The sequence below is a fragment of the Trichosurus vulpecula genome, chromosome 2, assembly GCF_011100635.1.
Source record: "Trichosurus vulpecula isolate mTriVul1 chromosome 2, mTriVul1.pri, whole genome shotgun sequence".
NCBI classification, from domain to species: Eukaryota; Metazoa; Chordata; class Mammalia; order Diprotodontia; family Phalangeridae; genus Trichosurus; species Trichosurus vulpecula.
Window position 1 is genome coordinate 330,218,485 of NC_050574.1, and position 25,826 is coordinate 330,244,310.

At 42.5% G+C, this 25,826-nt stretch overlaps 1 protein-coding gene and 1 non-coding gene across 2 annotated transcripts in view; both read left to right on the forward strand.

Annotated features, from left to right (window-relative positions):
* Window positions 1-25,826, forward strand: part of SLC12A8 (solute carrier family 12 member 8) — a 156,210-nt gene that overhangs the window by 23,355 nt on the left and 107,029 nt on the right. The window contains exon 4 of the mRNA XM_036744094.1: window positions 1,344-1,575. Coding sequence (XP_036599989.1) covers window positions 1,344-1,575 — 232 coding nt within the window. The remainder of the gene's footprint in view (window positions 1-1,343; window positions 1,576-25,826) is intronic.
* LOC118840510 lies at window positions 7,968-8,074 on the forward strand. The gene has a single exon (XR_005009698.1). It is a non-coding gene; the product is annotated as a U6 spliceosomal RNA (small nuclear RNA).

Below are 25,826 nucleotides of genomic sequence, written 5' to 3' on the forward strand. Positions count from 1 at the left end.
CATCTGCAAAATGAGCTGCGGAAGAAAATGTCAAACCACTCCAATCTTTGCCAAGAAAACCCCAAATGGGATAACGAAGAGTCAGACATGATTGAGATGTCCGAACAACAACAACAAAGCCTTTCCTGGTTCCCTGTCACTTCCAATCCCCATTGGCAATGACTTTTCCTCAGACATTCTCATATAGCACTTTACTCGCATTTCTAATACATTTAATGTTACCTTGTATTATGGTTGTTTGTTTATGTGTCATATCCCCTACTAAGCAATTTAGTAGCTAATGTTTATGTAGGGTTTTTAAGATTTACAAAGTGCTTTTATATGTGTTATTTCACTTAAACTTCACAACCACCCTTTTAGGTAGGTGCTATTATTATTATCATCACTATTTTACCAATGGGGAAACTGAGGCTGAGAGGTTGAGTGATTTCCCTAGGGTCACATAGCTAGTAAGTCTCTGAGATAGGATTTGTTTTCTGAAATTAAACTTTATTTTTTCAATTGGTAAGCAATTATTTTCTCTCTCTCCCTGTCTCTCTCTCTGTCTCTCTCTTTCTGTCTCTCTCTCTTTCCCTCTCTCCATTTTAGTTATATCCAAAAATGCATGTCTCATTCTGTATGTTTGGTCCATCACCTCTCTGATAGGAGGTGGGTAGCATGCTTCATTACAGCTCTTTTGGAATCATTATTAATGGTGTCACTGATCGGAGTTCTCAAGTCTTCCAAAATTGTTCTTTTTTTATAATATTGTTATTATAATACCACTTGTTCTCCTGGTTCTGCTCACTTCACTCTGTATCAGTTCATATGAGTTTTCCTAAGTTTCTCTGAAACAAGCCTCTTCGTCATTTCTTACACTATTCCATTATATTTATATAAATTTGTTTTATACATATATACATATGCACACACATATGCACACACAGATAGATGTATTACACACATTTGTTATATACATTTTTGGTTATCTTTTTTATTTTTCATATACATTTGTTTATCCATTTCCTAATTGATGGGCACCCCTTTAGTTTCCTATTCTTTGCCACCACAAAAAGAGCTGATATAAATATTTTTGCATAGATGGATCTTTTTCCTCTTTCCTTGATCTGACATAAGATTCAAACTCTGGTCTTCCTGACTCCAAACCTACCCCTTTCTCCGCTACACCAACCAGCAGCTTTCTTGAGAACAAAAATTCCCTTTTCTGAACTTTACGCCCCTTCCCCTCCCCAAAGCAATCAGTACCTCACCACTCAGAGAAGGTTCATTATAAACGTTTGCTGAATTGAGTTGAATATTGCTTTCTCTTCTCTACCTGCTGCTAAGCTCATCTCGTTCTTCAGTGTGTTGCAGGGGCCATGTACATTACCGGCTTTGCAGAATCAATCTCCGACCTGCTGGGCCTCAGAAATATCTGGGCGGTGAGAAGCATTTCACTTGCGGTCCTCTTGGGTTTGCTGGGCATTAACCTCGCTGGAGTTAAGTGGATCGTTCGCCTTCAGCTGCTACTGCTCTTCTTACTGGCTGTCTCCACACTGGATTTTGTAGTTGGATCTTTCACACACCTGGACCCAGGTAAGCTCCTCCCAATTTTTGCTGAGACACGCTTGGCAGGTACCCCAATCTTCACCTTCACCCTTTTAGAGTCAGGTTAAGTAAACTGGAGTTAATGAGGCTGAGTTGGCTGTCACTTCATGGATTCAGGCGGGTAAGGAAGGGCACTCAGGAGGCTCCTGCGTACTTTACCTGTTAAGAGTTTAGTTTCTGCAAGGTAAGCAATGGTATTTTGGATATGATCTCATGGTCTGAACATCCAGACTCTGCAAAGGCATGATTACTTGAGACGGGTATTAGCTCACTTTTCTACTCAATTACTTTGTTTAGAAAAACAACTCTTAAAATAGATAAATTTAAATCTTAAAGAATAAATTAATCTACATCCAGAGAAAGAACTATGAAGTATGAGTGCAGATTAAGGCACACTTCATGCTAGCCTTTCCCCCCCCCCCCACCTTTTTTTTCTTTTTCTCTCTTTTGTTTTTGTTCTTGGGTTGGTTTTTTTTTTTTTGGTCCTGTTCCTTCTTTCTCATGATTCATTTCATTGATCACAATTCTTCTCCATAACTTAACTAGTGTGTAAATTAATTCAATACGAAGTTATACGTGGAAGTTATATGGGATTCCATGCCGTCTTGGGGAGGGAGAGGGGGAGGGAGGGAAGAAAATCTGGAACTCAAAATTATGTAGAACCAAGTGTTGTAAACTAAAAATTAAAAAAAATTAAAAAAAATTAAAAAAAGAATAAATTAGGTAGTTCTCAAAAGCAATATCTTAAAGACAATGAACACCTAGGCATAGTTTGGTAGCCTTCTCATTACGCACTGGCTAGAACTGATATCACTTCTTAACTTAGCGTTGGTTTTCTTTCTAGATGAGAGTAGAACACTTCTCTCTTTTTACCTTGAATCTTTATTTGTTGTTATTGAGTTGTTTTTCAGTCGTGTCCGACTCTTCATGACCCCTTTTAGAGTTTGTTGGTAAAGATATTGGAGCGGTTTGCCATTTTCATCTCCAGCCCCTTTTACAGATAAGAAAACTGAGGCAAACAGGGTTAAGTGACTTGCCCAGGGTCACATAGCTAGTAAGTGTCTGAGGCTGGATTTGAATTTGGGTCTTCTTGACTCCAGGCCTGGTACTTTAGTCACTGCATCACCTAGCTGCCCTTTAATATACTTCAAGTCATAAATGGGGTGTTTTTTGGAGGCAGTGGGGAAACTATTTTTTAGCTCCTGGGTCTCAGACTAGTTTGGGATCAAAAAGGTCTTGCCTTCCTTCTTTTCTGATGGGCAGGTAGTAGTGTCTAAGCTAGTGCTGGATGTCTGTCCCTTCTTTCCACCCCATCAGAATATTTCTAGGTTGTGTTATTAGTGCTTCAAGTTGCCAAAATAATCTTTCTAAGCCATGTCACTATTGCTCAAAAACCTTCAATGGATCCCTATTTTATCCAGGAAAAAATTCAGACTCCTTAGTCTAGCATTTCAAGACATTTACTGTCTGCTCCTACCTAATTTTTTAGCCTCATTTCTTTTTTAAAATAACATTTTTCCATATATATGTATATGTATATACATCTGTATATATGTATATGTGTATATATGTACATCTGTGTATGTGTGTGTGTGTATCTGTGCTTAATTGTAGCTTTCTTGGGGAAGGTAGGGATCTAAGCGGGGGAAAAGAATAAAGTAAAAAGTACACAGCAGAGAACAAGAAAGCTTACAAGGAAGCAAAGACAAGATGGACAGCTCTGAACACAATAGGTAGTATTTATTATATAGGCTTTCTTGAAATGGAAATTTATTGCTGTATATTTTGAATCTTCTCTTACCTTCTGCTGTGCACATGGCAATGCTTTTTTTCTTATTTTGTGTTTAAGTTTATAATATGTTTTTGTCTTCTTATTGTGTATTTAAGTTTAAAATAAATTAATAAAAATAATATTTTCCCCAATTTTATGTAAAGACAATTTTTAACATTTATTTTTTTAAAAAAACTTGAGTTCTGAATTTTCCCCCTCCCTCCCTCACCTCCCTCAGTCTCATTTTACATTGTTCCCCTTCTCAGCTTCAGGGATCCAATGAAACTGAGCTACTACCAGTTTCTTGAACTGAATATGCTATTTCCCACCTCCATGTATTTGCACAAGCTATTTCCTCATACATGTGTGCCTGGAATATAGTCCCTCCTCCTCCTGCCCTTTCAGAATCCTTATCTACCTTCAAGGCTCAGCTCAGACATCATCTTTTCTGTTCTGAGTAGCCTTCCTTCACTCCCTCAGTTGAAAGTGTTCTCTTCTCAAATTTTCTAAAGTTAATATGATGGTTCTTTCCTTTGTCCCTATCACTCCCTAAACTGTGTTATACTTAACTCTGTATAGGTACGTCTCTGCTTCTCCCTGCCTCCCACTCCACAGGTCCAAAAAATGTAAGATCCCAGAGTCTAGCACAGTGATTTGTACATGGTGAATGTTTAGTAAATATCTATTGAATTGTCAAATTGTTGAAGTTCAAAGAAAGTGAATTTGAACTCAATATAATATTGTTTGAGCTAACACAATTTACTGGCAATGAAATAAACAGCTACATGAGTTAATAATTATAAAATGCTCATCACTGTGCCTGGCACATAGTAAGCACTATGCAAAGGTTAGCTGTCTTCTTCTTCTTCTTCTTCTTCTTCTTCTTCTTCTTCTTCTTCTTCTTCTTCTTCTTCTTCTTCTTCTTCTTCTCCTTCTCCTTCTTCTCCTTCTTCTTCTCCTCCTCCTCCTCCTCCTCCTCCTCCTCCATCACCATCATCACCACCACCATCACCATCATCATCATCATCATCATCGTAAGTTCCCCATCCCTGGAGGCATTCAAGCAAAGAATTACAGGCAAAGCTGGGCTACAAACTCTGTGTTCTCTGGGGGATCACTTGTCAGATATTCCTAGATCTATTTTCCTGGATTATTTCAAGTAAACTCACTTACTTACACATTTATTTCTATCTTCCTTCTTCCCAATAATCATGTATCCATTTCTGTAGCATGTGAATCATTCTGTCATGGAGGTATCTCTGTCCACCCGAGTCTGAGGACCTAAGTTCACACCCCAGTCTTGAAGCTTACTACTTGCATAAGATTGGACAAGTCCCTTTCTCTGTCTGGGCCTCAGTCTTCCCATCTATGAAATGAGAGGGTTGCAGCAGGTGATCTCTACGGTTCCTTTTAGCTCTAGATCAGAGGTTCTCAAACTTATCTGGTCTACTGCCCCATTGTAAAAACATTATTCAGGGTCCCCCTGGAAATCTACTTTCCTTAACCCTTTTATGTTTTTTTTTTGAAATTTGTGTCATTTCAAAAAAAATATAAATTTTTTTTTAAAAATGATGCATCTTAAATTTAATAATTTATTGTAAATTTGTGGGGTTTTTTCTGCATTGAAATTTTGGTGATGCAACATTGCATCGTGTAACCATATAGTATTGTATTGTAAAGAAGTCATTACATGTACATATTCCTTCCCATACATGCTAGACTTCCCAACAATGTGTGATACCTCACCTGCCAATACTTGCTTGTTAAGACCTGTCAGTGGGCTTGACCACTGATCAGTTATAACTTGTATCTTGTGTGTTTATTTGGAAAATAATGTAAACACTGTGACTTCAACTCTGTTACACAACAGGTGAAACATGTACAAATGGTTTTTCAAAATTTCTTTTCTTCTCTTCTTTCCTTATACTCCCACCTCCCCACTTATTTTCATTCAATGCCCCCCAAATGCAGGGCTACTACCACCCTGCCTGGATCATTCCAGCACCCTCCCAGGGGGTGGCATCGCCCACTTGGGAAACCTATGCATCATGTAATGAATGCCACAGCTGTTTTGCTGGCTCTAGGCCTCTTTATCCTTGGTGTTGTCTGGAAAGTAGAAGCTTCCAGAATCTCAACTTTCTAAATGGAGAGAGAGAGAGACAGCTTGTTTACAATTTTGAATATTAATTTGAGAAGGGACCTTAGAGCTGTCATCAAAATCAACCTCTTACCCAGTACAATAAGAGAAAAATAGAATGAGTTCAATTCTCAATTTAATTAAATTCAAGGAGCATTTATTATGTGCCTGGCACTGGGCTAGGCACTGAAATGGATTTGATTTTTAACACCTTTTATACCTATTATCACCTTGGAGCTGTAACATAACACTTTGAGGTAGTTAGGAACTCTAGCTAACTTTGCTCCCATATTATAGATAAGAAAGCTGGGTCTGCAGGAGGTTAAGTCACTTGCCTGTGGTCGTACAATAGAAGTGGCAGAAATATACCCTGAGTTCCTGACTCCAGTGACGTTTGGGATGAGGCATTCGGAAAGCTGCTGGAGGAACGTGGGGCATTCTAACTGCCGTCTTTTGACACTGAGCTCTCCACTCAAAGTGTTGGCCCCTTCACCCATGCTTCATTCAAAAGACTTCTTAATCAGAAGGAAAGTATGCACTAACTAAAATGTGAACAGACATCCAGTGGACCAGAACTTGACCAACATATGGATATCTGGGACAGAGGACCAATGGACAGTGAGCAAGGCTCTGAGCTAATCGTGGGCTGGGGGGCTTGTGAGAAATCACAAAGGTCTTATACTGATCCCAAGATCCTATGGAAGCAGTACTAACATTTTACCAGTATTGTTCTATGTCAAGCCAAGTCAAGACAACACGCTTTTATTAAGCTCCTACAATGTGCTAGGCACTGTGCCAAGCACTGAGAATACAAAGAAAGGCAAGACATGGAACACCATGACCTCTGAAGAACTAAAGATAAGTATCGCGAAGAGGACAATGGAGAGACGTGCGGTGGGTGTATATGGTAACCAAGGAGGAACTCCCAAGAAGAATAGGAAGTAAAGGCTGTCTCAAGGAATTGTAGAAGAAGAAAATAGGGGCTGGTTACCTGGCAAGAAATTGAATAAGGCCTTTACCATGTTGGATGGGTCCAAAACTTTTTGCAAGACCATGGATGAATTGTACTTCATAGGCAGACATGGATGGTTTGTCATCTGTGTTGCTGGAGAGAACTCTTGAATCAATGAGATCGTGGAGCCATTTTAACATTTGCTGACTGGGAGGCAGCATAGTATTGTGCATAGGCTTCCTGCTAATAGTCAGGAATCCCACCCCTGACAAATATTGGCTGTGTGACCTTGGGCAAGTTACAGCCTCCTGGTGCTCCAGAAAACTTTCTGAGGACAAGCTACAATACAGTTGCTGACCTGGATTGGCAGAAGGAGCTTCCTCACCTAGAGTTTCTTACACCAATGCCACCTTTGTTGTTGTGAGTTGTCTTAGCTGTGTCCAACTCTTTGTGACCCCATTTGGGGTTTTCTTGGCAAAGTTACTGGGGCGGTTTGCCATTTCCTTCTCCAGCTCATTTTACAGATGAGGAAACTGAGGCAAACAGGTTTAAGTGACTTGTCCAGAGTCACACAGCTAGAAGTGTCTGAGGCCAGATTTGAACTCAGGAAGATGAGTCTTCCTGACTCCAGGCCTGGTGCTCTATCCACCGCGTCACATAGCTGCCCTTATGACATCATAGGGTCAGACTAAAAAGAAATTTGGTGAACATATATACCAAACCTCTCCAGGTTAGTGTATACTCCCAAGGAGGCAGCAGATTCTGGGTTTGCACCTGTGCCCCCCCAACTCACAATTACTCTCAAACGTGGTACTTTATGTTGGTCCTAATGATTAGAAAAGCCTATATATGGGTCACATCCCTTTAAAACAAATTCCAAGGGATTTGTTTCTTTGTACTAGGTCTTTGTCCTTTGCACTAGAATCATCCCTTTGTTTTAGATTTTATTTTTCCATTCGTTCTTTTCATTCAGCAACTCGAGGGTGTTCCCCATGCTGGGGACTGAGAGAGGTATAGAGAAATGAATAAAACGGACTTGGAAATCTTAAAATAATACATCTCGTATACAGATTTTTTTTCTTAAAACGGTATTTGTTGTTTTCAGTCATTTCAGTCATATTGGACTCTTTGTGACCCCATTTGGGTTTTTTTTTTTGGCAAAGATACTAGAATGGTTTGCCATTTCCTTCTCCTGCTTGTTTTACAGATGAGGAAACTGAGGCCAGTAGGGTTAAGTGACTTGCCTAGGGTCACACAGCTAGTAAAGGCCTGAGGCTGGATTTGAACTCAGGAAGATGAGTTCTTCCTGACTCCAGGTCTGCACTTTATCTGCTCTTTTGCCCAAGTATTTGTTGTAATGGTGGTTAAAATAAAAAAAAAAGTGAACCTAAGTATTAACCTCTCTCCAAATCTCTTGTGATCATTTTTAACGGGCATATGTGCTCACCCTTCTGCCGAGTGGTCCTCAGTGGGCCCGCCCTCTGTGTTGGGTCGGGTTCTTTTCTTTTAAGCAGATTGCCGTGCTTGGAATAGCATTGCATATACTAACATTGGAATGGCACAGAGAAGATCGGCCTTGTCCCAGTCTAAGGATGGCACTCAAATCTGGGAAGTGTTCCATAATTTTCTGGTTGTAGTCTGGAAAGATTGCTGAGGAATGTGTAAAATAAAGAATTTTCTCTAAAAAATAACCCCCCAGACAAACAGAAGTGATTGCGTTTGTGCATTTTCCAAGTGTTGCCTTGATTCTTCAGTATCCCTTTATTTAAATGCTCCGTGGTTTTTCATAACTTCACAAGAAGATTTAATGCTAATCACACTCATTTCTATGACATTTTCCTTTCTTTACAACAGCCCTGTGAAGCAGCTATTGCAAACATTATTAACCCTATTTGACAGATTAGATAGCAAAGGCTCAGAGAGCATAAAATTCATTACTCAGGGAGTCATGTATTTAGGTCTGGAGGTGGTAGAGTCAGGATTGGAACTCAGGTCTCCTGTCCCCAAGTCCAGTGTTCTTTCCACTGTGGTGCTTTGCTGCAAGACCCTCTAGGAGGGATGACATTCCTCCCTGGATACATTCTCTACTTTCAGGGAAATACAGCATAGAAAAATTATAGGTCAAGAGTTCTTGGCAGGGGTGGGAGGGCAGCTAGGTAGTGCAGTAGATAGAATGCCGAGTGCCGAGCCTGGAGTCGGGAGTTCAAATCCAGCCTCAGACACTTACTAGCTGGGTGACCCTGCACTTTACCCTGCTTGCCTCAGTTTCCTCATCTGTAAAATGAGATGGAGAAGGAAATGGCAAACTACTCGAGTATCTTTGCCAAGAAAACCCCAAATGGGGTCACGAAGATTTGGTCACGACTGGACAAGACCTCAAGGAGTCTAGAAACTTGAATGGGAAAATTTTTAAAAGTTACATTTTTGTTTTCACTAATTTTGGTTCCCTTTGTAAGATATGCATTATATTTTATGCATTTAAAAGTATTATTCTCAGAAGGGGCGCATAGATTTCACCAGAATGCCCCAGGGATCTATAACACAAAAAAGGTTATAGATCATAGTCTTAGAGCCAAAATGGACCTTAGATCTAGTCCAGTCCCCCCATCTTCCAGATGGAAAAACTGAGGCTGAGAAAGGTTAAAAACAACTGACCAAGGTCACAAAGGTAGGAGCTGGTCGAGTCAGGATTTGAAGCCAGATCCTCCCATTCCTAGTCAAGTCTCTTTCAATACTATATGATACTATTTCCAACTGTGTGTGTGTGTGTGTGTGTGTATTTATGTTACAAGATGATTCTGCTCTTTACAAAAGTATCCACCTTGAGCTTCCTTTAAGTAGAAAGTTCTTAATGACTTCAGCACGGGTCCTGGCTTCCCGAGGATACTTCCGAAGCCCATCTATCGTGTAAAGTGAGGCACACCTGTTTCAAAAGGCCCAGATGACGAACTTAGAAGCCTTGTAGAAGGTACATCATTACGTGAAAGACAGCAAGGCCAAACTTGGTTAACAGTTGGCAGCAAGCACAGAGCCTATCCTGTTGGCCCTGGGAGCCAAGGACTGCAGCCAGACTGTCTGTTACTGCTTTGCTAGGTCCCAGCTGCCACAGTCCCCTCTTCCCTACCTGGATCCCATCTGCTTTCCCTCCCATTCCACCTGCCCAGACTTGATTTCCCTCCTTTAACAATCTTCTCTATCACCAGTTTTAAAGAAAATCAGAGTAGCTTCTTTGTAGTGGAGATCTTTCCAATCTGATGCTAACCTTTTTTTTTTAAATCTTGCTTTTTTGGGATATTCCTGGTAGTTTTCCATTGCTAGTTTTTTTTGGGGGTGGGGTGGGGTGGGGAAGGCAGTTAATTGTTTTCCTTCAATAGGGCCCTGCAATGCTGGGGTTGGCCTCTGTGTGGAGTCTCAGCTCTGACTTTTTGAACCAGCTTCTATGAGATACAGGGAGTCTTTTAGCCGAGAGCACTTGATTCTTAGAAGGAAGAGCATCCATTGGGAGAGACTGGCCTTACCTATAGACAGAGTAGGTGGAAGGGCTCCATCTTTGTGGAGAGGCTTAGTAAGGTGTATCCTATGGAGAAAAAAAAAAGAGAAGAAAATCCCTCCCCTGAGTGCCTGAAATACTACCATTGCTTTAGATTTTTCTTTTCCTTCCTTCCTCCCTTCCTTCCTCCCTCCCTCTTTCTTTCTTTCTTTGTTCTTTCTTTCTTTCTTTCTTTCTTTCTTTCTTTCTTTCTTTCTTTCTTTCCTTTCTTTCTTTTTCTTTCTTTCTTTCTTCCTTCCTTCCTTCCTTCCCTCCCTCCCTCCTTCTCTTTCTCTCTCTATCTCTCTTCCTTCCTTCCTTCCTTCCTTCCTTTCTTTCTTTCTTTCTTTCTTTCTTTCTTTCTTTCTTTCTTTCTTTTTCTTTCTCTCTTTCTTCCTTTTTCTTTTGCAGTTATCCCTGGGAGCCTAAAACATTAAGTTGGTAATATCTAATTAACAATTCCTTTATCAGATTTTTTTTTTCCCTTAGGGACTGGAGCAGCCAGGGTTATTAGCCTTTGTTTCTTAAAATCCTAGGATTTAAAGTTGGAAAAGACTTTAAAGGGCATCTAGTCCAGCCCTCTCCTCTTACAAGTAAGAAAACTAAGGCCCATCCATGGAAAGCACCTTGTGCCCATATAGGTGATGGTGCCAAGGGCTAATTCTTCATCCAAACCAGTGCCCTTTTCATTGTACCTCACGGCCTCATGTAACTGTTCTTGGAACGAGGGCCCAGCAAGCCTGGAACACAGGAGTTATGTAAACAAGCCATCTGACGCTTGGATTCAGCCATAAAAGAAGACCAATCCTTGCTCATAGTGGGCGTGCTCTGAAGGTGAATGTGCTGTCAGATGGCTCAGCTGGAGAGAAGACTCTTGATGCCTCATGAAACGGCAGATGTACCAACGGGTCTGTGGTTAGTCGTGCCTTGGATTTTCTGAACTGTCCCTGTCTTCTGAGCAAGACTCTCTCAGTTTTATAAATTATCCACAGCATCTGCTACTGTGCAAAAGGAGGATTGGGGTAGGGAAAGGAAGGCTGGGGTAGGAAAACTGAGTTACAGGAAGGAAGGGAAAATTTATTTATTCTTTTTTTAATAAGTTAATTTATTTATAGTTTTCAGCATTCGCAAAATTATTTATTCTTACTATGAATCAGGCTCTGTACCAGTCGCTTTACAAATATTATGTCGTTTGATCCTTACAACAAGGCCAGGCAGTAGATTTTGCTATATTCCCACTTTACAGTCAAGGAAACTTGAGGCAAACAGAGGCTGAGGGACTTGCCCAGGGCCTTGAGTAATAAGTATCTGAAGTAAAATTTGAACTCAGATCTTCTGGACTCCAAGCCTAATGCTCTATCTGCTATAACATCTAGCTGCCACTACCTTTGTCAATAACTACCTGTGAGATGAGCAACTCCTTCCCCTCTCTGGGCCTCAGTTTCCTTTCACACTAGCTGTGCGACCCTGGGCAAGTCACTTAACCCTGCTGGCCTCATTTTCCTCATCTGTAAAATGAGCTGGAGAAGGACATGGCAAATATTAGGAAACTATTCCATTAATATGGAACAAATGGACTATTCCATTAAAATGGAACAATATGGGCTGGACAAAATGATTTCTAAGGCTTCTTCCATATTTAAAACCCTGTGAGTCTTTGAGCAGTTTGAAAATATTGGGCAGCTCAGGTGGGGGTTTGGGAAGGCACTGAAGTGATGGAGATGACCCACATTTTGTTGGTTTTTGTAGTTTGCGAAGCATTCTGTCCTCTCCACCTAGTGAGGAAGGTAGGACCAGTGTTTATTATCTTCATTTCACAGATGAAGTAACTGAGTCCCTGAAGGGATGAGGGAGAGGGAGGAATGAAGGGTGACTCAGGTGGTGAATCTCGGTGGCTGGAAGGATGGTGGTGTCCTTGACATAAATATTAGATTGGATTAGAGGCAGGGCAGACTCAGGAGAGAAGGTTTCAAGGTCTATTTTGGACACGTTGAGTTTGAGGTACCAAGAGGATATCTAGGTGGAGAGAGATACCCAATGGGCAAGTTGGTGATGTGAGTTCGCAGCTTAGGGGAGCACTAAGGACTGGACACGGACATTTGGGAGTTGTCTGTGTGGAGATGTGAATAGAATGCATGGGAGCTCATGAGATCATGAAGAGAAAGCATAGAGAGGGCAGAGAAAAGGGGTAAGAGTAGAGTCTTTATGAGCATCCATTCTGAATGGGACAAGGAGGGTGAGGTAGGGAGAGGGTTGCCGGGGACACAGTATCTTCTTGAGGGATGTTATGCTTTCGTGAGTAAAAGATGATGAAAGAAGCATGGGAAGAAAAGATCTAAGATAAGGGAAGTTTGTTAACAGCGGAATGAGACTTTCAGAGGGCACAAAGGAAAGGTAGGGCAGACCAGGATAGGAACTCCACGGTGCATGGGATGGAGATGGATGGGGATGAGAGGGCAGAGAGTGGCAGGGAGGTACAAGCGGTTTTCACCAAGGCAGCTGGTGACTGAATCCCAGGGATTACTATAGGAGGAGACACAAGTTTGTTAATCATTGGTCAGAAGAGTCATTTGAAGGGGGCTTCTAACTCAGCAATCCTGTGAGGTCAGAGGATGGCAACGCTGTCCTCTCTAATACCGGGGAAGGTTGGGTTGGGTATTTTGACTCAGTAAATACCTGGCGATTAGTCTCCCAGGATCTGACTGAAATCACGTTAGCAGCAATCCCTTTGCCTTATCCCAAGATGACAAGGAATGATGGATGCACAGCCAGAAGGTATCCCATATGGGGATGGTGTGCTTGGCTCTTGTTCTGGCCTGGATGAGGTTCAGGTAGCAAGAGGCCTGGAGTCTGGGGTGCTCCACTGATTTATGGAGGACTGAGCCTTTATTGCTTTCCTCCTCACACAGAGAAGGTGCCTAATAAATGTTTATTGATTGATTGAAGCAGGATATGGTAGATAGTGCCTGACAGTAGGTTCTGCCTCCCAATGTGGTAACAGAAAGATGTGGCCTGAAGGCAGTTACTTAGATCAGAGTAACTCTTGGCTCCAGGGCAGCGGGTTCCAAATGCGAACATATTTGTGAAAGGCTGGCCCCTTAAATTCTACCCTTTTGGAAGTGGGGGGATGATATCCCCTTAAAGATTCCTAGATGTCACCAGACCTTGTGTTTAGTAGCTAGGACAGAATGAAGATTGGGGGAAGAACTCTGGGAGTCTAGCATCAAACTAAGCACTTTCCTCCCCTGTAGGGACTAACACAAAGGTGAGTCTTGGGCGTCATATCCAACCAAAACGCTCAAAGCCCTTCATAATCTGCCTCTCTCCCCACTTTCAAGTCTTTCCTCCCTCTCCTCCCTCAACATACCCTTCCATTCAGTGACCCTTGCCTCCTGGCTGTTCCTCAACAAGGCCTCTGGGAATTTCCACTGGTTGTCTCTCCACACATAAAATGCTCACCTCCCACTCTTGGTTTCCCTGGCTTCCTTCAAACCTCGGCTGAAATCCTACCTTCTTCAGGAAGTCTTTCCTAATGCCCCTCAATTCTAGTGGTGTCTCTCTGTCGATCATCTCCCATCTGTCCTGTGTATGGTTTCTTTGTATATAGTTGTTGGCACATTTTCTCCACTACATTATAAACTCCCTGAAAACAGGGACTGTCTAGTGCTTTTTTTTTTTTTTGAATCTTCAGGGCTCAGCACAGGTGGTGTGCCTAGGCACCTATAGGTGATTAATAAATGTTTATTGACTGACTAGTGACTGAATGGTTGGGCCTCGAGAGAACTAAAGCCATGGTTAAGACTAGGAAATAGGAACTTGAACAAACTAGAATAGTAATTCAGAATAAGGGCTGCAGGTCAGCACAGGTCATCAGTGTGGTTCAGAATCATCACATGATGAACTAACTGCCTCTTAGAATCCCTAGCTTCCTTGAAGGCATCCCTCACCTAGGCCTCTCCAACCTTTCAACCTTGCCCCACATCCACTATTTTATTGTTTATTTATCGTAGTATTTACTTATCTAGGAACATGTTTCTCTACTGAACAATAAGCTCCTTGAGGGCAGGGATGGCTTCATATCCTTACCTTTGCACCAAGGGCAGCTAGGTGGCAGTAAATAGAGCAAATGACTCATCTTCCTGAGTTCAAATCTGGCCTCTTATTTACTTACTAGCTGTGTGACCCTGGGCAAGTCACTTAACCCTGTTTGCCTCAGTTTCCTCATCTGTAAAATGAGCTAGAGAAGGAAATGGCAAACTACTTCAGGATCTTTGCCAAGAAAAACCTAGATGGGGTCACGAAGAGTTGGACATCACTGAACAACAACAAAAGATTCTCAGCACATCCAGCAGTGTCTGTTAGACAGATAATAGACATTCATGTTCCTTGAATGAATGAATGAATTTAAGAGGCCCCTGGGCTTCCTTGTCTCTGTGGTAGAAAGATTTGACCAGTGACTTGGAGACTAGGGAATGAGGTCAGTCTGGAAGAGAGGAAGGAGTCAGCAGGTGCTCTCATTAATTGAGGGTTGTGGCCTGGCAGATGGGTCCTGGTATAGATGAGCATTTCAGCCGTTTTATTCTCCAGGGAGTTGTTAATCAGATCATTAAACAGAATGACTGTACTTGGGATGGGCAGTGGGGGGCGGCGTGGAGTGGTGCTCCAAGTACCATTGGTCTTCCTGGGATGTGTCACTACGAAGGTTGAAAAAGAGAGGAAAGGTATATGGACCATTAAAGACGTGGTCCTTTTTTGGCCTTTCCTCTGTTTCTTTTTTAACGTCTCTTGAATATACCTCCTCCACTCCTCTGGCACTGCCCCTACTCATCACCTCACTCCTGGACTATCACAATAACCTGCTGGTGGGTCTGCCTTCCTCAAGTCTCTCCCCACTCCAATCCAGCCTCCCTTCAGCCACCAAAATGATTCTTCTAAAGCTCAGGTCTGATCATGTCACAACCCTCCCCGCTCCCAGTAAACTCCAGTGGCTCCCTCTCGCTTCCAGGATCAAATATAAAGCATTCTGTTTTGCTTTCAAAGCCCTTCATAACCTAGCCCGACCTTCCTTTGCTGTCTTCTTCCCTTTTGCTCCCCTACATGCACTCTTTAATCCAGAAACGCTGGCCTCCTGGCTGTTGCACGAACAAGACCCTCCGTCTCTCAGCTCTGGACATTTTCTCCGGCTATCTATTCTCCTCTCCACAGTCCCAACTAAAATCCTGTCTTTTACTGGGAGCCTTCCCCAACCCCTCTTAATTCCAGTCCTTTCCCTCTGTTAATTATTCATTATCTATCCTATATATAGTTTGCTCTGTATATATTTGCATGTTGACCCCTCCCTCCATCAGATTGCAAGCTCCTTGAAGGCAAAGCTTGCCTTTTGCCCCTTTTTGTGTTCCTAGTGCTTAGCACAGTGCCTGGCACATAGTAGGTGCTTAAAATTGTTTATCGATTGCTTATTGATCAACGGTGATAATGGCTGCCTGTTTGAATTGCATGCTAGAATTGGAGTCAGGAAGATCCAAATTCAAATTCTGCCTCAAACATTGTATGACTCTGGGCAAGTCACTGAACTCTCCTAGCCTCAGTTTCCTCATCTGTAAAAATGGGGACGGTCATGGAACCTACCCTGTATGATTATTCTGAGAATAAAATGAGATAAATCGTTTCAAGGCAAACCTTAAAGCACCATGTAAGTGCTTGCTATTATTATTATGTAGTCCTTTAAGGTTCGCACAGCCCTGGACACAGGCTCATAGACTGCAGGACTGGAAGGGACCTTCGATGCTGTCCAATTTAACTCTCTCATTTTACAGAAATGAGCGGTTAAATAAATATATATAATAATATATTATATATAATATATAATAATAAATAAGTAAATAGAGCAGTTAAATAACTTACCCAGGATCGCTTAGGCAGTCAGTGGGTATTTCCTCCAACACCACATCCAGCATACTTTCAATGGAACCATACTGCTTTCCTACATTATCTCATTGGATCCTCATAATAATTAGGGGAGGTAGTTATCCTTATTATTATTATTACAACAATTATCATTATTAGCCTCATTTTACAGATGAGGAAACCAAGGCTCAGAAAGATTGAGTGACTTGTCCAAGGTCGCACAGTTAAGTTAAGTAATCTGAGGTAAGATTTGAACCCAGGCCCAGTCCTCTATTCCCTAGACTACAACACCATATATACCTAACCTGCCACTCCCCCTTCCTCAACTTGGTCAGATTACTTGGGATGATTTGGGGGCACCAGGCGTGTGTACACTGGACATCCTGACCCTGGTGGTGAAGGATACTGGGAGCATCTCACTGCAGAAGGTTTCTGAGGCAGAGTCGCGTTTGATGGAATTACAGAATTATAGTTTTCTTCGCTGGTGGCGTGTCACAGTATTGTAAGTGGGCTCCTAGATCTCCTGTCTACATTCATATCATGTTGTGGAAACCCCCAGCAAGCTGTCCTAGCCCTCCTGACCTATCTCTGGTCTCCAGAGGGATGGACACTCCCTAGGCCTCCCTTCGGAGAGGCGCCACCAGCCTTCCTGTTTGGGCAGCAGCTTTCAGGTACTCTCTCCACCCAGCTGACAGCTGGCAGGCATCTCCTATCCCCAGCATGGCCTGGGTGGAGGAGAGTGGGGCTGGGTGTGGGTTCATTCAGATCTTATTGGAAGGAAGGAAGGGTTATATTTGGGAGGTAATTGTGACTTTGGGAATTTATATTCTCTTGGATTTTTTTTTTTACTTCCCTTTTTTTTTTGGTTAAAGAATTCTTCTTTGGCCAGATAGCCTGACTATCCGGAGTGATCGTGAGGCTTGATCCACTGGCTCTGCAGTCAAAGGACCTGTGTTCAAATTCTGCCTCTGACAATTACTTATCTTCTCTAGGTTAGTCAGATGGACTCCTAAGATGATGTATGAATTCCCAGAGCTATAATTCTTTTATCCCACGTGGGCCACTTTTTTAGTTTGGCAAAGATGACCATAGATTACACTCTTAATTTCTGTTAGTTGTCATCCCCCTACCCTCTTCCACCCAACACCACAGATGTATGTTTTGATGTAGTAAAAAGCCTCTTGGATTTGGAGTCAGGACCTGGGTTCAAATCCCAGCATGTGTGTTGAACTTGTCCTTTGATGTTTTTCTTGTCTCATGCCTGGACTCTTCCCAAACTCCTTGTCTTTTTCCTTGCCGACCACCTTGCCACTCTGGAGAAACCTTCACTCTGAAGCCCTTCTTACCTCATAGGTGACTCCTTCCTTTGTACCACCATTTTAAGAAGAACCTTGGCTGTGCTTTATCTCACTCACACCTAGACTCTCTCTAGTCCCCGTCTCCTCACCTGCCACATTGCCCTCACACTGGTATTCCCTTCCCACTCCCCACCCCCTCTTATGTGTCATCTTCCCCCATTAAAATATAAGCTTCTTGAAGATAGGGACTATCTTGCTTATCTTTATGCTTTTAATAAATGTTCTGTTTATTGTGCCTCTCTACATCTTCTATCATCTATCGATCTATCTATCATCATATCTGCCTATGTATATTCATATTTATTTATCATCTGTGTATCATGTCTATCATTTCTCTCTGCATCTCTCTATCGTGTCTCTCCATATTTTATATCATATATCTATCGTCTCTCATGTCTTTCTGTCTCTATCCCCATCTATTTATCACGTCTGTCCTTCTATCACGTCTCCGTATATCTTTTATCATCTATCATGTCTATAGATACCCATATCTATTTATCATCTATCTATCATCTTTCTATCATGTCTCTATCATGTCTTTCTATATCTATCACCTATCTGTCTGTCTTTCTGTCTGTCTATCAGGGAGAAACACTACCTGTGTGACTTAATTCACTTTTCCCTAATGGGCCTGACTTTCTTTATTTGTAAAATGAGGGGGTTGGAAGATGATCTGTTAGCTCTAAATCCTATGGAAAGTTTCTTCAGCCACAAAAAGAATTGAAAGATTTTGGCTGGGTCATATCCTAGCATCACCACTGCTGGAGAAATAACTAAGAACATACATCTCATCAACAATGGACGGCAGAAGCATCTCTGTATGCTAAAGGGAGCACATTCATATAAAGCCATCCTCTGGTAATGATGGATGGTTCCAGATTCTTTAGCATCCACTTTGGAAAGGAACAGATTTCCCCTTAAACTCCCCAGGACCTGATGAGCCAGGGGGAAGGCATGCAAAGGCAACCTCCAGTCAGGATTCAGCTATTAGGAAAAAGCCATCTACAGACAACTGTGGGTTTTTCTTGAGTATCAGAATTGTCCCCAAGGGTATCCTGGTAAAAGTTTAACAACTGTCTCCTTAGGGGAAATATATAGCACTAATACACTTTTAAAGTGTATTAGTTTAACCCGCATTATTAATATTTTCTCCATCACTTCAAGTCTAGACAGTAAAAAAAACAAAACAAAAACAAAAACAAAACAAACCAATAAATCAAGCACTGATTGGTAGCTTTTTTTAATTTTCAAGACATAAATGCTTATACTGAAAAATTTAACAATTGGTTCTGAGGGTAGGAGCTGGCTCCAGCATATCCCTGTTTGTGCCCTAGTTTGAGAAAGTAGGCATTGGGGAAACCAGAGTGGGATCTGGTGATGCTGGGTGGAAACCACCAAGGCTGAGATTGAGTCTGATTTTTACTATAGTGAGGTGAATCATTTATGGATGCATCTATTTGAGGAAATGGATACATGAATATTTTAATAAAAATGGCAGAGCCTTCTGGCCATCAGGAAATCTTCCTCTGCTACTAAGGAAACTGAATGAAGTAAATTTATCATTACCTGGACATTTATTTAAAAAAAAAAGTAGATGATCGTTCTTCCTCAGGTTTTTCCAATTAGAGACCAGAGACTGTCAATGACCTCACTTTTGACCAATGGCCAATGCATTCAACAGTCTGGTGAAGAAATCTATTAACTGGGTACCCGCCAGTTGTCTGGAATAGGAACTAGCTACCCATGTGTGTCTGAAGAAGTGATAACATTGTAAAGGGCTCCTGCATAGATATTAGGATGGGAAACTGGGGGGAGTAGAGGGTCAGCTGAAGTACTGAAGTCTGTACTTAATGATTGCTTGTGTTTTTCTAGGATTGACCAAACCTTGCCTTTTTACCCCTTGGGTTCGTGCTGTTCTCTGAACCCCGGCCTTGGCAGTATTCTGGGAGCTTGCTAGTTTAGGAAACAATGTCTTGCCCTGAACATAGAAGAACTAGAAAAACTTCTCTAAATGCCATCAATTTTGCCTGGACTAGCATCACCATATGACTACACCCACTGGGGGCTCCCTTTGTGGTGAGAAAATTCAAAGAGGAACATCGGGTTTGTGTTAAGGGAACATTCAGATGCTACAAGAGAGCAAAACCAGCATCTGGCCAGCACCTAGCCCAGTGCCTTCTGCATGGGGTACAGGGACTGGATCTATGATTTAATTGGCATATGGAATTCCCAAGTGAGGAAACTCCCTCTACCAATGCAAGTAGATGCTTTCTTTGCAGCTTAGAGGCTTAGAGCCTTACCTACAGCAGAAGTTTCAGACATGCTGCTTGCTGGCTGCATGTGGCCCATAATACTCCCCACTGCAGCCTGAATCCAATTAAAATGTAATTAGGAAATATTTAAAAGCATAAATACAAATACAATAGAACATAAATAGTATTAATATATGATTTTCTCTTGGGGCTACTATGTGTCACAGTTGATAGAGCACCGGCCCTGGTGTCAGGAGAATCTGAGTTCAAATCCAAACTCAGATACTCACTATCTCACAAGGTCACTAGCTGTGTGACCTTGGGCAAGTCATTTAACCCTGATTGTCTCTCCCCCCCCCCCCATGGCTTTTTTCAGTTAATATGCAGCTGGCATCCTTACATAGGGTTTGGCGAGCCCTGTTTCTATTTGAGTTTGATGAAACTGGCCTAGAACGCTCAGAGGTCAAGCTGGCTTTTTTCAGTTAATATGCAGCTGGCATCCTTACATAGGGTTTGGCGAGCCCTGTTTCTATTTGAGTTTGATGAAACTGGCCTAGAACGCTCAGAGGTCAAGCATCTTGCCCAGGGTCACAAAGCTGGCCTGTGTCAGAGCCAAGACTTAAACTCATGTCTTCCTGGCACAGTGTCTCATGCATGTTTTTGTTGCTGTTCAGTCATGTCCAACTCCTCCTGACCCCATTTGGGGTTTTCTTGGCAGAGATACTGGAGTGGTTTGCACAGATGAGGAAACTGAGGCAGACAGGGTTAAGTGACTTGCCTAGGGTAACCCAGCTAGGAAGTATCTGAGGCCGGATTTGAACTCACAAAGAGGTGTCTTCCTGACTCCAGGCCCAGGGCTCTATCCACTGCACCACCCAGCTGCCCTGTCTTGCCCTGATCCTTAACAATGATTCTTGAGCTGAACTGAACTGAAGATGAGCTCTCATTAACCGAGAGCCTCGGGCTAGGAGAAATGATGGTTAGAATTTGGAGCTGATTGAGTGGCTGACCTCAGAACGTAGTGATTACTGGTTTGGTGTTCATGTGGAGCAGTCCTAACAGCTAACGTTATTATAGTGCCTATTACGGGCCAGGGGCCGTGCTAAATGCTTTGCAGATGTAATCGCGATCGATCCTCACAACAACCCGGAGATATAGGTCCAGCTATTACTCCCATTTTACAGATAAGGAAACTGAGGCAGACGGGGCTACGTGCCTTGCCCGAGGTCACACAGTTAGCTGGGAAGTCTCAAGGGCAGTGGCCTGAGAGGGATTGCACTTGTTTTTATCAATGATGTAGTTAAAGGCCAATAGGGTTTGCTTATCAAATCTGACCATGACTCAGCTGGAAGACAAGAAGCGCTATCATAAGTATTTTTAGTATATTTGGGCAAGGTAACCCAGGCCACTCATTCTACTCGTGGATCACTATAATAATAATAATCATAGTTGTTATTATTGTTATTTTGGCACAGCAATTGGGGTTAAGAGACTTGCCCAGGGTCACATAGCTCAGAAGTGTCAAGAGTCTGAAGCTAGAATTGAACTCAGGTCCTCCTGACTCCAGGGCTGGTTTTGTTTTTGTTTGTAAGGCAATTGGGGTTAAGCCACTCTAATTCCTAGGGAGTTTTTTCTTATGTTGAACCTAAATCTACTTCTCTGGAGCTTTCATCCATTCCTTTTAGTTCTGTGCTCTGCACCCAGGCAAAACAAGTCTAATCTCTATCTTCCCCATGGCAGTCCTTGAAATATTTGGAGACGTCACATCCTCCCCAGGTCTCTTCTCCAGGTTGAAAATCCCCGGTTCTTTCAGCTGATCCTCATATGGCGTGGTCTCTAGTCCTTTCATAGTTCTGGCTGCCCTCTTCTCTTTCCTATAATCTGGTATTCAGAAGTGGACATAACACTACTCCAGATGTAGTTAACCCAGGGAGATTATCAAGGAATGGTCACCTCCCTCATTCTATACCCCATGCCCTGTGGTGCAGCCTAGATGGCAGCAGCTTTTATATGTGTCACACTGTTGATTTCTATTTAGGTTGTAGTCCACTAAAAACCCCTGGATCTTTTTCACAGGAGGTGTTGTCTGATCCAGGGCTTCTTACCCTTTTCCCACTCCCAACCCCTTCAGTGCTTCTTAAACTGTAGGTTGCGACCCACAGCTTAAGACTGGCTGAATACCTCCCTTATCCCATACTTGGGAAATTGACATTTTGAACTCACAAGTGTGGAACTTTACATTTAATCTCAGTAACATCCATTGAATTAGATCCAGCCCATTGTTCAAGTGGTTCAGTATCTCTTTAGAACCTCACTGTCATCCTGCTAGGAGAGGAAATGTGGTACAGTAGAAAGGGCATTTGGTTTAGAGTCAGAGGACCTCAGGTCAAGTCATCATTCTGGAACTTACTACCTGGATAACCTTGGATAAGTCATTTGACCTTTTGGGACCTTAGTTTCCTCATCAATACAGTGAGGAGGTTAGACTAGATGAGGTCCCTTTCAGCTCTAGGTCTATGGTGCAAAAAAAATCCAAAACATACTTTGGTATATTAATATAATGCAGCCTTGGTTATTAAGAGAAACATGGGAAGATTTGTATGAAATGATGCAGAGTGAAATAAACAGAACCAAGAGGCAGTGTCATATAAGAGACAGTGTTAGCCTTACAGACAAGAAGACATTGGTTCAGATTCTGCCTGTCACACACATTGACTTTCATCTCTCAGTACCTCCAGAAAACTCCCTAAGGGCATGAATGACAGAGCAAGTACCTTTCCTCATTGGCAGAGGTAATTTCCTCATCGGGAGTACACTCTACCAAAGAAATCACAGTTCTGCTTCAAAATCCAAAAAGAAAAGAAGAGTGAAGACAAGAGAAGAGGAGAGAGGAAAAGAGAAGAGAAGAAGGGAGGAGAGAAGAGAAGAAATCAAAAGAGAAAAGAAGAAAGGAAATGAAGAGAAATAGAGGAGAGAAGAGAGGGAGAAGAGGAGGAAGGAAAGGAAAAGAGGAAAGGAGAGAAGAGAGGAAATGAAAAGAGGAGAGGAGAGAATGGAAGAGAAGAAGAAGGAAGGAAATGAAAAGAAAGAAGAGAGGAAAGGAGAAGAGGAAAGGGAAGGGAAGACAAAGAGAGAAGAGAAGGGAAAGGAAAAGAAGAGAGGAGAGAAGAAATCAGAAGAGAAGAAGAAAGGAAATGAAGAGAAATAGAGGAGAGAAGAGAGGGAGAAGAGGAGAAAGGAAAGGAAAGAGGAAAGGAGAGAAGAGAGGAAATGAAAAGAGGAGAGGAGATAATGGAAGAGAGGAAGAAGGAAGGAAATGAGAAGAGGGGAAAGGAGAAGGGGAGAAGGGAGGAGAGGAAAAGAGAGAAGAGAAGAGAAGGAAAAGGAAAAGAGAGGAGAGAAGGGAAGAAATCAGAAGAGAAAAGAAGAAAGGAAATGAGAAATAGAGGAGAGAAGAGAGGGAGAAAAGGAGAAAGGAAAGGAAAGAGGAAAGAAGAGAAGAGAGGAAATTAAAAGAGGAGAGGAGGGAAGAGAGGAAGAAGAGAAGAAAGGAAATGAAAAGAAAGAAGAGAGGAAAGGAGAAGAGGAAAGGGAAGGGAAGGGAAGAAAAAGAGAGAAGAGAAGAGAAGGAAAAGAAAAAGAAGAGAGGACAGAAGAAATAAGAAGAAAGGAAATGAAGAGAAACAGAGGAGAGAAGAGAGGGAGAAGAGGAGAAAGGAAAGGAAAGAGGAAAGGAGAGAAGAGAGGAAATGAAAAGAGGAGAGGAGAGAAGGGAAGAGAGGAAGAAGGAAGGAAATGAGAAGAGAGGAAAGGAGAAGAGGAAAGGGGAGAGGAGGAAAGGAAAGGAAAAGAGAAGAGAAAGGAAATAAAAATATGGGAGAAGGGAAGGGAAGGGAAAAAGTAAATCAACAGAACCATCATTGAAGCCACAGGAGTAAATGAAATCTCCAGGAGAGAAGAGAAGGCCAGGAACAGATCAGTGGGGAACCTTTGGTTAGGAATAGGCCAAGGAGAGAGCAAAAAAAAAAAAGATGGAGTAGGAGTTTAGAGAGGAAGAAGGAGAACCAGGAGACTTTTGAAGCTCTGGGGAGAGAAAACATCAACATGTCAAAGTGTCAACAACTGAAGACAGGCCAAAGATAATAAGGAACCTCTGAGGCCGAAGTTTCAGGAGAGGTGGGGACAGAAGCTTGAGCTGTAAGGGAGGTAGTGGGAAGTGAGGAAATGGCAGTGTTGGGTGCAAAATATTTTTTTAAGAAGTTAACTAGCAACAATATGGACCTAAAGTACAGTTTTTTACGTATTTGCTGTAATTAATAGAAAAAAATTTTTACTCTGTTCTTAATTTTAAAAGCAGGTAAACTGAGTGTTTTTTATTTCTCTAGGCAGACCCATACTCTAAATTGAAAATTGGGTTCCAGTTTTGGTTTGTTTTGGAGTTTTTTGCATGTGATCTTTGCATGCTTTTTTTTCCCCTCCTGCAGTTTAGTGGCATTTTGAAAGTAAAACAGTTCTCCACTCCCGATCTAGAAGATCAGCCTTAGTCACAGCCTTTATTAAAGGTCTCCAGTTTGTTCTGGATTCTGATTAAGGAAGAGAGTCTGGGACTGGAATCTGAGTCTCCTGGCTCTGTGGTCTCAGCTTTCTTTCTTGGGCTGTGTTATTCAGCACTCTCCTCTGGTGGTCTGGAGAAGATGATCAGGCTGCCTAAAGAACTTTGGGCATGGCAACAGGAAGAAGAGAGAAACAACAGTGTCTTTTGCATGGGCTCGGAGCTCCTCATTCCAGCTCCATTTCCATGGAGGAAGCCTGGAAAAGATGCTAATACTTTGGCTTCTGTTGCTGGGAATGCTTGAAGCATGAAGTCACCAAGGCTGGGGAGGGTCCTTTTATGCTTGGATGCTTCTCTTAGCCCAGCCCCATCACAGTTGGGACATTTTGTGGTGTTGTCAGATCCCAAGATAAATGGAAGATTGTCAGTGGAGACCGGTGACACGAGGGGGAGGAAGCAGAGATCAAGCTGGAAGGGTCATTAGAAATCATCTAGTTCAGCCCTCTCATGTGACAGACAAAGAAACTGAGGCTCAGAGAAGACCATAGATTTAGAGTTGGAAGGGGTCTTAAAGGTCCTCTAGTACAATCCCCTAAATGTACAGCTAGGGAAACTGAGGCAAGAGACGCTCATAGGTTTAAAGCAGGAAGGGGTCTCAAAGGCCATCTAGTACAAATGGGGAAATTGAGGCACGGAGAAGGGGGGAGGTATTTTGCCCAGGGTCATACAGTTAGTAAGTGGTAGAGCTGAGATTCACACCCAAGTCTTCTGGTTCCAAATCCCAGCAAGTTGCAATAGCTTACACTATTAGTGGCAGAATCAGAATTAGCACCAAGACTCCCAATTCCCAGCCTACTTTTCTTTCCACTATACCATATCACAAGATCATAAATTGATGGCTAGAGGGGGCCATAGTGGCCCTCTCGTCCAACCTCTTCATTTTAAGGATGAAGAAACTGAGGCCCAGGGAGATAGTGAAAGGTCTGGGTCCTCTCTCCAGCCAGGACCTAAATCCCTGGTCCGTCTTTTCCTTTATTCTCTGGTTGGGCGGTAGTGGTCGTGGTGGTGGTGACAGGAAGAGAACCCAAGGGAATGACAGGTGAGGGGAATTACTTTCTCTGGAAGCTCTCAGAGCTGGATTGATTTAAAATCGTCTTAAGCCTATGGCAGGAATGTACTTCTGAAACTCTCACATCCTCCCACTTCTCCACATTTAGTCCCAATCCCGATAATTTGGCTTCTCTCTCAGGGGTGGAGGCATTTTAAACTATTTTCAGTTAGGCAGTGGAAAGAGCAAAAAGAAATCCTCATGTACACTTCTGAAACTTTCTGACCCAGGGTTAAACCTCCCCACCCCTCTCTGTCATAAACAAACCCGACTCTTACTCTCAGCCCAGGGTCATTCCCTCACTGGCCCCCAGGCTGAGTACATCCAGGTTTGGACCTGTCTTCTTAAACAATGTGGCAGCCTCTCTGATTCACCAGTGCTTATTTGTGGATTTCTGGGCTTTGACAGTGAGTTGGTAGGTGGCCAGACATACTGGGGCTGTTAGAGAGATTTGAAAGTGTGTCAGCCTTCTCGTGATTTCCAGCTTCATCACAGGAGAGTGAACACCTGACACCAGCTGGTCTCTATCCTGGGCTATCCCAGGGACACTGCAGCCAGACCATCAACCTAGGGAAATGTCTTCTTCTCCTTCCTCTCCCTGCCTGACCTCCACTCAAGTCAACGTCCTGGTGGAGGTATAGCCAGACAATAACTCACCTAAAAAAGATCTAGG